Genomic DNA, 13,111 nt, shown 5'->3' on the forward strand with positions numbered 1-13,111 from the left:
AGAACTTTTAGTGGACGGAAACGGACAATTTGCAACCCGGTTCACGGTTGCCGGTTAGAGCGTTCTCACTCATTAATGAACCAATATTAAAGATTTTTGTTCCAATTAGTTACTTAGACAGCAATGCATGGAAAATAGGGTCCAGGTTTAAAATTACCATAATTACTCCTAAATATTTTTATGATTAAGATGGTTCAAATTCATTTTGCAGGTTGAGAAATACCAAAATTAACCTTAAATAAACACATCTGTCAACAGATAAAAAGATTCAATAGAATATAATTGTTTCATATAATCTTTTTGTGGGATAAATGAAATGAACAACCCTTTTTCTTAAAATGCAAACACCTTTACATGTTGGCAAATTTGCTTTATTCAGCTAAGCAAAGACAAAAATAACATTAACTTCTGTTGACCTACAAATGTAACTAATATTTCCATCATCGCCATTCATAGGCCTTGAGTAACAGGCGCCACAATCTGTAAGAGCAAGCGCTTCATCGTTGTTCAGTAACTCGTACTGGTTGCTGGATCTTTCTGACTCCAGCTTATTTGTCCTTTTTCAGGAGATGACCCCGTGCTGTCTGCCCGTCTGAATGAAAGAGTCAACGCAGTGGTCGATGTCTTCGTTTGTGTGGGCGGCCGAAATCTGAACGCGGATCCTGGCTTTGCCTTTTGGTACGACTGGGAAGGAGAATCCAATCACATACACTCCTGTGGAGGGAAGAGACGAGAAGAGAGAAAGAACAGAGTCAACAAAGTCAAGAAGGTTTATTCAAATCTATCTATAAATCGGGATGTCTCTGTGCGTGTGTCCCCACGCATGCGCAGAGTTCTCTTAATACATCCAAGGGAGTTGCTGAATCCCTACAAGGCTCATTGATTGGAGGTTTCACTAGCTGCAGGTGTCTGGCCAAAAACTGATCATCTGCCAAAACTCATTGCTGCTTACCCTATATGCAAATACTTAAAAGGTGCAGTAGGTAAGACTTATAAAACTAACTTTCTATCGTATTTGCTGAAACTGACCCTATGTTCTAGTAGAACTACTACTACTACTACTACTATGTCCTTCAAGGTGGAGATTTTCAACTCCAATATAATGCTGGATAGTTTATTGCAATATATTTTAATTGTGGTATTTTGTGAGTAGAATCTGAATCTGCAACGTTCTCTGTGAGGTAAATGTTTTCCTCTGAAGTACAAGTACACAGTAAGTCAGTAGTGTAATAGGCCGACAGTGGCCTATTAAGTGCTTTGGGGTCCCTCTGTAAGTTATTTCGGAGTACAATGGTTCTGGAGAAAGCTGCAAGCAGCAATACAGCAGGCCAAGCAATCAGCCCATTCCAAAACAGGCATGTTTTGAACAGGCACTGTACTAGTCAACTGTGAATCTGTCAAAGTTCAACCCTGCACTTACTGTAACTGTGATTAAGGGTGTTTTCATACCTATAGTTAGTCAGTTGATGATATTGTAAACTAGTTTATAGTTTCCCCCTTGGTACGGTTTCATTTCACACCGAAAAAAATCCAATCGTACCAAAATGCATCACTACAATCACGCAAAAACGTTCTGTAACACACCAGCTCATTTAATTCAAATAATCAAGAGATTGTTTTGACAGTGACGTGACTACGTCTGCTGTCTCCAACTTTAGCGGCGGCTGGTTTGACCACGGAGATGCGAGTGACGGCGAGCTTGACTGCTGTCTACTCCTAGCGAGAGAAACGCTGCAAGCTGCCACAGTTTGCTGCTCTGCCGCATCGCAGATTGCAAAAATCACAGAGAGGGAGTTAGATTTTTAAGCGGCATGTGGCACGTGCCAGTGGCATGTATTTCCGGTACTTAGGTATACCAATTGCAATTGCGTATGAATTGACGCCGTAGCGAGTAGTATGAAAGGGCGAAAATCCGTTTAGGTACGTTGGTCAGGGTGGAGGATGGAGGTACAACACAGGACTTTCACCCAGGAGAGAATGGGTCGAGTCCCGCGTTTGACTTTGTACCCTGCAATTGATATTTCCTTTTCACGTTTGTTGTTTTCCTAACCCTAACCCTGTTATTCTTTTCCTTAACCCAACCAGTTGTTCTTTTCGTAAACCCTAACCTAACCCCATTCTTCTTTTCCTAATCCCAACCGTTTCTTGTTTTCTTGAACGCAACCCGCATGTCACGTAGCCTCGCGATTAGACATAGCCTCGCGGCTTCAGAAAGTGGCACGTATTTTTTAACGAAATGTTACGTTGTAAGTTATATTTTAACGTTATAAGTTATATTTTAGATGTTACGGTGAAGAACTAAGTTATATTTTAACGTTATAAGTTATATTTTAGATGTTACGGTGAAGAACTAAGTTATATTTTAACGTTATAAGTTATATTTTATGTCTTACGGTGAAAAACATGCCACTTCCAGCTGCCACATGCCACTTAAAAATCTAACTCCTACTGAAATCACAACTGACTGTGGTGGAATTTACAGAAAGGCCATGTTGTGGTATGATGAGACTAAAGGGAATGTTAGACAAGATCAGGTCATTCATAGGTCACAGGTCAGGGAACGACAATATTCGGCCAGTCTCTAATAACCAAAACCTGTTGATGTACAACTATGTTTGAAGGAGTGTAGAAAGCTGTCTGATAAGGGAATGTTTTGTCTCAGGACTGTCTCCTTTTGGAGGTCGGTGGGCCTGCCACACTTTTGGATACTTCCCAGAGAGAGAGAGAGAGAGAGAGAGAGAGAGAGAGAGAGAGAGAGAGAGAGAGAGAGAGAGAGAGAGAGAGACTGAACTAGGCTTTAGCATCTGATACTTCCCAGAGAGAGCGTTAGGGCACTCTAGTGCGATTCAACCGAACTACATGAGCCAGGTTTTAAAGTTAATCTATTACCTTCAAGGTGCAAAATTAACTTTTTTGTCCACCAGCCAAATGGCTAGTGAATGTTCCCATTTTACCAGCCACTGAATAGTTTAACATTACTTTTTTGGCTGGTGTTTTGAAGGAAATCTACCAGCCATTTGTATATTTTTGCATTTGGCTGGTGTTCATTTTGAGCCCTGATTACCTTCATCAGGACACAATGTAGAGTACAGCTGGATGAAAAGGCTAGGCGCAAACAATGCCACATTTTAGAACGTATTCCCAGATGAGCTGGTTCAGAAGTTCCCAGCCCAGTGGGTCAGGTTTCCACGGCGGTCTCACCTAGCTTCAGCATGTCGTCGGCCATCAGGGAGGCCAGCCGCGCGTCGCCCAGCATCACAGGGCAGATTGGGTGAGCTGAGCCTGCGATGGTGAAGCCAGCCTGCGTCATCTTGTTCCTGAACCTTAATGGATAGCAGAGAAAGAAAAATGTTTACAGTAAAAATTACAGTAATCATTACAGAAGGATAGCAACGTAAGGGCCCATTCAGCCCAGAGAAAGTGCCCCGGCGGCGCAAGTGTCTCTGAAATGATTTGCGTGACGTCCTGTTGTGTTATTAAACCCCCTAATGTCGCATTAGTGCACTTTATAAGTCAAAATGAATAATATTCTGTCAGATCGTTTATCGATCTTGACATTTCTGACCATACTTGAAGGCAGATTTCACAGATGTGTTTTCTCAAAAACTTATTCAGGAAGACTCGCAAAATTATATCTTCTATTTGTTTAATATTAATGTTTTGTCTAGAGTGTAGCTCACACTTGCATAATGTGGCCTGAAGGCAGCATGTGTGTGTGAGAACAAGGTTATGAAACAAAATGCCAGACACCTTTATTTCCTTTCATACCTAGCCTAACCGTGCCGACAGTGCAAATATTAGCTCATTTAATAACTGAACAAAGACATTTCTACAGTTAGTCCTCCTGGGTGTTTGCGGTGTCATTTCCATAAGCAGTATACGTTGTACATTATATTATATAAAACCTAAAAAATAAAACATAAAGGCCCATCTGTTTTGCCAGAGGGCATTAGTGCTAGTTCTGACGCACCGATATATCAGCTGTATTGTACAACCCTTCTACACCTCATTTTTCCCCAAACTACTTCCAAATACGGGAAGTTCTGGCTCAGAATTATGAGCTAAATGATCTTAAAATATCAATTCGATATGAATATAAAAAAAATTAAACTGCAGGACTCCGTCCGATTATTTCTTTATGGTGTGTTCAAACTCAGGCATTTTTCACATGTTGGATATTGATTGGATTCGGTGGCAAGAATACGTACAAAGTCAAAGCAAAAGGTGTGGATTTGCAGTGGGTGGAGAGAGAGAGAGAGGGGAGTCGAACCTGCGGCAGCTGCTTCAAGGAGTATACCTCTGTATATGGGCACGCGCTCTACCAGGGGAGCTACCCAGGCGCCCATCCCTAGACATTTTTAAAAAAGACCACCTGTTCACCACGGCCTACAACCTCCCTAAGCTGAGCCACAGTAAATCGGTAAAGGGTCCGTGGGTTTCATGAAAGGCGTTATATAAATAAAAGTAATTATTATTGTATAATTAATTATTTTTCACACAAATGCAAATTCCTTAAAAGCTATTCCACGTTTCACAACCTTCCTGAAAAAAGTTTGATTCTTCCAAATAGATTAAATCGAAAAATGCTCTCCATGTTTGATGAGTGTTTATCTGACCCCAGACAGGAATGAAAGAATTACCATTTTCATTGTATTTATTTTCCTTTTTTTTTTATTATTTATTTATTCTTTTTTGTCGTTTTTTTGTTATGGCTTTCATTGTATCTTCTGCCCTTTTGTTTATATTGCACCGCAATACTGACTATTCTGCTCAGTTTTGTAATTGTGTCAATGTGAGAAATGTTTCATCATTCTAAGATTTGTATTCTGAAATACTGATATTGATATTTATTGATATTGTTCTATGAGATGAGAGACGAACACTGCAGGACAAAGTCATGGTCTTAGAGGTGCATTACCGCCACTGAGTTATCATCTCATTAGAATCTCTCTCATCAGTCTCTATCGGGAGCGGCTGAGTCAAGTGGGACATCTAGTGGTAACATTGGGTATACCGGTTCAGTGTTTGGCTTAGTATCAAACTGGTTGGAAATGTCAAGCAGGGGCGGAGTGGGACAAAACCAATCTACCTAATCTTTTTCTTACACCCCTAATACAAATAAACTTGACTGACTGACTGAAAAAAAGCCCAGTGAAACTGTAAATCACCATTGAATCCAAATAAAAACAACTCTTTCAACTCCACCCCCCAAAGAAACAGGAATTGAGAATAGATAAGAACCATTGATTGTTCAAATCAAAACAGACCCAACCCTAGTAATAAAATACACTGACTTTCAGAAAAGTAAGTCAGCTTTAGGTAAAAAAACAGAGAAGCTAGTAAATGGGCTATCTGGACTCACACGAATACATGAACGCAGGTAACCCCGCCCCACCTTAGATCAAACGCACCTCATGGTTTTGGCTGTCATGCTCTGTGAAATCTCACTGGAGGCGAGCAGCAGCTCCACCGCCCGCATGGCGCAGCCCACCACCGGGGGGGGGAGGGAGTTGGAGAACAGGTAGGGCCGCGAGCGCTGCCTCAGCAGGTCGATGAGAGGCTTAGGGCCAACCGTGTAGCCACCTGAAAGAGAAAGTGGACGGGACGTCCTGAGGATTGGTAACATAATGGCGCTTTGTTGAAGGACAAATACAACAGGTAGGGACACTTTAGGGCGTTCCAGTTGTACTCGGAAGTCGGATTTTTCCGAGGTCGGGAACTCGGACAACCACCGAGTACCCCGAGCTAAAAATCCAACATGGCTTCCCCGGGCATCAACAGTAGTGAAAGCTGTAGTAACATACAGTTTATTAGCACTTCTGTCTTATTTGTGTCTCACTAAAAACAGTCGTACGCACAGTTCTGTCCATCTTTTGTGGACATGTTGTTACGCTGTTTTTTGTTAAAACCATCTGCGTAATGTGTTATTATCAACTGGCATTGCTAACAATGGCTAACGAGGCTAGAGCTAATGAAAACAATAAAAATCTGACTTGTAAATGGAACGCATTCAACTCGGGTGTGACCTCATTCTCAGCTCCGGCTTCCGAGGTAAATGGAACGACTATTTGCTTGTTTCACGTTCCCGATAACAACTAGAGCTGCAACTTGTCGATCAACATAAAAAAAAAAAAATCATCTCCAATTATTTTGATAATCGATTAATCGTTAAAGTAATTTCCAGTGTTTTCCCCCTCGGTTTGTGCGTTATTGTATTTAGGTTTTTCAAAAAATATGCATTTTGGACAATTTTTTGTGTCTGAAACGTTGGAAAAGCTAGAGCAGATTATAAATAAATAAAACGCAAAAAGTTTAAAGACAAAACTTGCTGAAGAAGTCCACAGAGGAACAACTACAACCATTAGATTGTTTGCTTTGACTGAGAAAAGTAATTTAGTTAGTTCTTAAATTTTCTGTTTTATACCATATTAAACTGAATATCTTTAGTTTTTGGACCACACAAGACATTTAAAAGACATCCCCTTGGACTTTAAGAAACCGGAATGGAAATTTGTCACTATTTTCTGACATTTTATAGACCAGTCGATTCATTGAGAAACTAATCAGCAGATTAATAATAAAATGAATTGTTAGTTGCAGCCCTAATAACAACGTTATAAGACAATAATATGCCAGGAGGTGTGTTTTCATCTTGTAGGACCTTGTATCTCTTGTAGGACCTTGTATCTCTGGAGTGGCCAAAAAACATTAGAGCAGCTTTAAAGCTCTATGTGTGAGGAGCAGCAACAAACAGGCAAAACTGATCAAAGTCACAGGCCAGACGGGGACATACCAGCAGCTCCTCCCAGAGCTTTCCCCAGGGTGGAGTTTACAATGTGAACTCTGTCCATCACTCCCAGGAGCTCGTCCGTTCCTCTGAAAATCACAGCGAGAAGCACCATTAGTTACTCACCTCATAATGCAATCAAACTAAATTGTTATTACAATACATTGACAGTTGTAATTATCAGCGTTGTAGTCAAAACCACCTAAAACTAGAAAGCGTCAAGACCAGACCAGTGCAAATCCCACACTGCATTACACGATATAAGGTGGAAAATGCTAACCGAAGGCACTCCTCAAATTGACATGAAAGATCCACATTCCCATAAAAAAAAACACCCACAGAAAACAAATTAAAATTTGTCTTCATCACCTCTTTTGTTGCCTTGAGTGTATCACGAGAAAGGCCCCACCAGACTCTGGTACACTAGCCTGGTCCCACCAGACTCTGGTCTATTAGCCTGGTCCCACCAGACTCTGGTACACTAGCCTGGTCCCACCAGACTCTGGTCTATTAGCCTGGTCCCACCAGACTCTGGTACACTAGCCTGGTCCCACCAGACTCTGGTCTATTAGCCTGGTCCTACCAGACTTTAGTACATTAGCCTGGTCCTACCAGACTCTGGTACACTAGCCTGGTCCTACCAGACTCTGGTCTATTAGCCTGGTCCTACCAGACTCTGATCTATTAGCCTGGTCCTACCAGACTCTGGTCTATTAGCCTGGTCCTACCAGACTCTGGTACACTAGCCTGGTCCTACCAGACTCTGGTCTATTAGCCTGGTCCCACCAGACTCTGGTGCACTAGCCTGGTCCTACCAGACTCTGGTGCACTAGCCTGGTCCTACCAGACTCTGGTCTATTAGCCTGGTCCTACCAGACTCTGGTACACTAGCCTGGTCCTACCAGACTCTGGTCCATTAGCCTGGTCCTACCAGAGTCTGGTCCATTATCCTTGTCCTAGCAGACACTGGTACACTAGCCTGGTCCTACCAGACTCTGGTCTATTAGCCTGGTCCTACCAGACTCTGGTCTATTAGCCTGGTCCTACTAGACTCTGGTGTATTGGCCTGGTCCTAGCAGACTCTGGTACACTAGCCTGGTCCTACCAGACTCTGGTCGATTAGCCTGGTCCTACCAGACTCTGGTCTATTAGCCTGGTCCTACCAGACTCTGGTCCACTAGCCTGGTCCTACCAGACTCTGGTACATTTTTGTACAGAGAGTCTGGCCTCTCTCCATTGACAAGTGTTGTCAATGAGGACTTGAAATAAAATCCCAAGTCCTCTTTATCTGAGACCTAGACCGATCTGGAGAGCTACAACACTGGTCATTACAGATGTCTACACATCGGAATGGCATACCAAATATATCGAAGCTGACAAGCATGTTCATCTAATGGTATGCTACAAATAAAACATGAATTAGAAAGCAAAAAGAAATGCATCTTTTTGCATTTTTGCGTTAATCGGGATCTTACCCACCTGCCCCGGGGCCCCAGGAAACCGGTGGCGTGGCATTCGTCTATAAACACCATGGCTCCGTACTGTTCCGCCAGGTCACAGATTCCTGTCAGGGGAGCCACGTCTCCGTCCATCGAGAAGACCCCATCTGTCACCACCAGGCGCATACGAGACGACTGAGGAGGACCAAACAGAGTCCTGATGGTCAGTGGAGCGCACGCAGTCCGATCACTACTGTCACCCTAATCTGACCCCGTCACCACGGCGATAGGGGTTTAATGAACAGTGAAACTGAAACCAACATGCTGTGAGACTGACCCGTGTGACCTCTTCTGTCCATCACATCCGTTACGTGTCTCAGATGAGGACAGTTGCGGGGAGCATTATGTCTTATCAATATCAGTTTTTTTCCACAAAGTGCACACACCACAGACTGTAAAAAGACTGGACGTAGCATCCGTGACATTTGTGGTTTGTGGACTGCTGTTTTTAAGTATTGCGTTTGGCAAGACAAGGGTCACCGTGTTGGTTTTTTGCAACCGTGCGTGGCGATTTTTGACGAGAGGATGGAGCTCGGGAGGATGAGGCGGCCAAGCCAGCGTTGTTTATGGTTGCAATGGCACTGCGCTAAACGCTAAAGAGGGAAAGTTGTGATTTTCAACCCCTTGTGAAGCGAGTCATCCAGTGGGAATTGACCGAAGGGTAAACGCGGAACTCTAGGTACCGGCACCATTCGTTGGCATTGTAAAAGGGTCCTAAATATGCACTTGATGGCTACATACGTGATGTTATGTGTGAAGAAAAAATAAAAGTTAACATGTGCCTAAGTTCAACAAAACAAGTCACACCAAGGACCTGAGTAAATGCAATCAATAATGACTTTCTTTCTATTTAATGGAACGTTTCAATTTGACTTCAGTGTACTCATAGTACACGGACAAAAGGTTAACACAGAGCATAGAAAGAAATCAGAGCGCCTTCCCCCAGTAGCTTTCCCTTCTGAAAAGTTCCAGAAGAGGACGCCATTTGAACTATTGAACTTGGCTACTTTTTGCCAGCCCTTTGGCCAGAAAGAGGATGTGCGACTGGGAGAGGTGCGAAGATCAGGGAAGCTCCTTGACAGATGATAAACATGCCAGTCAAAGATTTAAAAAAGGAACATACATCATATCTTTGCTTTTAGTTTGAACTTTTAACCAGTTTTGACACATTTAATGCAACATTTAAAAACTAGGCTTATCATGTTTCAAGAAGAATCCCTCTCCTCAGGAGACGTCTGAAAAAGCCATTGGACGTACAAAAAAGACCTGACACCTGCCGGGACCAATAAGAGAAGAACGCGCCGGAGTAGAATAGTATTTAAACTGTCTAGACAAAGGATTCGGGTCACATTTTGCAGAGTTTTCAGAACAAAGCAAACTGTTGCCCACAGCTGTGTATTCCTGGACCCTTTTCTGCCTTATTGCTTGGAAATAAATCTTGAACAGAAGGAGAGAAGTTGTAGATTTTTTTTATCTGAAGTTGGAGTGACTTTTTTTACCTTCTTCTCAACAAACGAACACGCTGACATATGCTAAAAGACTGAGACTAAAGCTAACACTTACCAGGCAAAAGTCAGTCTAGGTTACGCAAAGAACCCAACAGTTTTATGAAGGAAATAGTCAACGCACACTGTACATTTGAATATTTGGTCACTCACAGAATATCACTCACTTATCATACGTTCAACTACTAAGACATTTTATCCATGGCATGAATATTAAATGCACAGACATAATGTTTGTTTCCATGCTGTCCTGAAAAACCCACCCACCTGAGACTCTTTGAGCTTGTTCTCCAGATCGCTGAGGTCCATGTGTTTGTAGCGCAGCCTCTTTGCTCTACACAGTCGGATCCCATCGATGATGGAGGCGTGGTTTAGCTCATCAGACAGCACTGCATCATCCGGGCCCAACAGAACCTGTGTGTAAGAGTAATAGGATACTTCACTGCTCCCAGCAGGAGAGATCTTTCTGTTCTAGTCCCAGGCTTTCCCCGGATGGAGACAGTAGAGTGTAAAACAGGACGACATACCTCAAACAGTCCAGCGTTAGCATCAAAACAGCTAGCATAGAGGATGCAGTCCTCCCTCTCATGGAACTCTGCTAGCTTCTGCTCCAGATTTTTGTGTAGATCCTATGTACACAGAGTGAGATTTAGCTGCAATTCAACAACATTTATGATGTTGTTTTCCATGTGTTTGTGCTCGGGCTGGTTTAAAAAAAAAAAATTATTTTCCGATTTAAGTCGATTTTCAAAACACCAGAACTAAACAGAGCTGAATAAGCACAACTTTTATGCATTTCTTTCATCTATCTACTGCAGTCAGATTCACTATCTTCACTCAGAAGGAATCACTTCACATGGGTGGGCACTTGTAATGACATTTCGAACATGTTAAGAGGCTAAAAGCACCTTTAAAACGGTAGCAGGAGGATAACATGGCATAGGCAGCACAGATTGTTTTGGTTTTTCTCGCTACTGACAGCACTCCAAATTTACAACCAACAGAGCTACGTGTTGAAATCGACTAGGATTCTCCTTTAACTGCTGATATAGCCGTCGTACCTGTGTGCCACAGATGAATCTGACAGAGCTCAACCCAGCACCATATGACTTCAGAGCATCTATCCCCGCCTGCACCACCTCTGGGTGGCTGGACAGTCCCAGGTAGTTGTTGGCACAGAAATTCAAAATGCCTGAGAGAGACAAAGTCAGCGTTTAGATGGAAAGCAGGAAACCAAAAGGTAAAAAAAAAGGTCATAGTACAATTCAAATCAGTAGGGCTGGGCGATATGGAGAAAATAAAATATCACGATATTCTTTACCAAATACCTTGGTGTCGATATTGCGACGATATTGTAGGATTGACAATTGGTGCTTTAACAAAATTTTATTTACACAATGAGATTTTTGATAAATAATCATCAGAAATGTTGATTTAATGACAAAGTGTGTAAAGGCCAATACAACAGCTAGAACAGTCTGTTGAGTTCAGAAAACTACATCACTTTACTCTAATGCAGCCTTCAAAACCAGGAAAACGACAACACTTAATATATTACGATTTTACGATATCCAAAATCTAAGACGATATCTAGTCTCATGTCATGATATAGATATAATATTTATATATTGCCCAGTCATACAAATCAGAAAAAAAACAATAACAATCTGTGAGCAACTCAAATTGTGTCTGTCTTTTAGTTTTTTTGCCAAAAAGGCGAGACAATAAAGCCAACATATCAGGACAAAAGAGTGAGTCAGAGAACACAAAGCATGGGACTGAGGCGTTGACATTCAGATGGATTGAACAGAGCCAGTTTCACACGAGGGGCCACTGCCTAAAGTCAGTGGACCATTCATAAATCAGGGAAAGGTTCATCCTGAACAGATTAGCTGCTGCAATTTGACAATGTATGCTTACTTTTGCAAATGAAAGCTAAGTACATAAAAGCTTACTGTTGATGTTATAAACCATTTTAAGACCCAAATTGTTCTGACCTATTTGAGATTAGTAGGGCTGCTCCCTCTTAGTCAATTAGTCGACTAATCGGTCGCTTTGGTCTTAGTCAACTTAGATTTCTTTAGTCCATTAGTCATGTTTTATGCTTTTTTCATACTGAATGACTTATTTCCAAGAAACGTACGAGCACATCTCTGGTAAACACAATAATTAAAGTGGTGCTTTTGCAGATTTACAGATCTGTTGATTAAATCAACTAATCTATTAGTCGATACAATTGAGTGAGTGTTAGTCGACTAAGAATTTCTTCAATCGAGCCACAGCCCTAAAGATTAGCTTGAATCGTACGTTGTTAAAAGGTTGTGTGTTGATTTTCTGTACATGTTTGTAAAAGTGAGCCCTGTAAAGCAACTCAATAGTGCGAAACATGAAATGAGCAGGTGTGTCCTTCAGTCATTTAAACCGTTACATGACTTTAGTTAACTATAGTTGGACTCAAGTTCATCAAGATAACACTGGGGCAGCATGCCAACTGCAACAGTCAAGAACATAAACAGAGAATAGAAATATTCTTTACGTAAAAATACGTAAAAGACCCTATAAAACATCTATAATGTAACAGTTTTGGAAAAGAAAAGAAGGCGTTGGTTTTGTGCAGGTTGTGAAAAACCTACAACCGTCTAACGACTAAGTTAGAAACTACATTTCTATCCAGAATGTGTACCCCATGGTGCGTTTATGGGCAATTGGGTCTTATGAAAGCTACAACTTTAAACTACTGACGTTACCACTCACTGCTACGGCTGCCGTCCACGTTGATATGAGGTCCCTGCTTTGACGTAATGACCCTCTCCGCTTTCCACGTCCCCGCGGCTCGGATACCGTCGAGCTCGCTGTCTAGCACCGCTCTGGCTTCCGCGACAGCGCCGTAGCTCCGGTTCAACGCCGAGGCCGAGGACCACACGACACCCCGGGCTGGTTTCACCAAACTCCGGGCAACTTTTCCGAGAGACATGACGGTGTGGAGTAGCGCGTGTTTGAGGTGTCAAACCCAATGGTCAAACCAAATGTGCAAGAAGGCAGAACGTAAGCCCGAAGGCGTAGCTGCGTCACGTAACATAGCAGGTAGGCGTATGTGCGGTGAGCCAATCAGAGACCTGGGCACTTGTGAGGTGGATTGTTTTTATCCAATCAAATTTCAGAGTTTACTATAGCAATGCTGTATATCTTTTCAGATATGTGTATATATATATATATATATATATATATATATATATATATATATATATATATATATGAGTTTAAAAATGAATTAATTAATTATTTTTCTTCCCTATAAATACTATCCGATAAAAACCAGG

At 42.0% G+C, this 13,111-nt stretch overlaps 1 protein-coding gene across 1 annotated transcript; it reads right to left on the reverse strand.

Annotated features, from left to right (window-relative positions):
* Nucleotides 1-349: 349 nt before the first annotated feature.
* gcat (glycine C-acetyltransferase) lies at nucleotides 350-12,882 on the reverse strand. The gene is made up of 9 exons (XM_028599862.1): nucleotides 12,546-12,882; nucleotides 10,853-10,983; nucleotides 10,319-10,420; nucleotides 10,059-10,205; nucleotides 8,267-8,421; nucleotides 6,794-6,876; nucleotides 5,412-5,583; nucleotides 3,202-3,323; nucleotides 350-714 (listed from the first exon to the last, which is right to left on the reverse strand). The coding sequence occupies exons 1-9, from the start codon at nucleotides 12,763-12,765 to the stop codon at nucleotides 563-565; spliced, it is 1,284 nt and encodes a 427-aa protein (XP_028455663.1). The 5' UTR covers nucleotides 12,766-12,882; the 3' UTR covers nucleotides 350-562.
* Between the last annotated feature and the right edge of the window lie 229 nt (nucleotides 12,883-13,111).

The sequence above is a fragment of the Perca flavescens genome, chromosome 15 (assembly GCF_004354835.1).
Source record: "Perca flavescens isolate YP-PL-M2 chromosome 15, PFLA_1.0, whole genome shotgun sequence".
Lineage (NCBI taxonomy): Eukaryota > Metazoa > Chordata > Actinopteri > Perciformes > Percidae > Perca > Perca flavescens.

What these genes read in the sequence shown, in the direction of transcription:
- gcat (XM_028599862.1), bottom strand. Translation starts at nt 12,765, where the DNA reads ATGTCTCTCGGAAAAGTTGCCCGGAGTTTGGTGAAACCAGCCCGGGGT. An exon ending in CTAACGCTGGACTGTTTGAG is followed by an intron (nt 10,206 to 10,318) that starts GTATGTCGTCCT and finishes TCTTACACACAG; the next exon opens with GTTCTGTTGGGCCCGGATGA. An exon ending in ACAAGCTCAAAGAGTCTCAG is followed by an intron (nt 8,422 to 10,058) that starts GTGGGTGGGTTT and finishes GGTCCTCCTCAG; the next exon opens with TCGTCTCGTATGCGCCTGGT.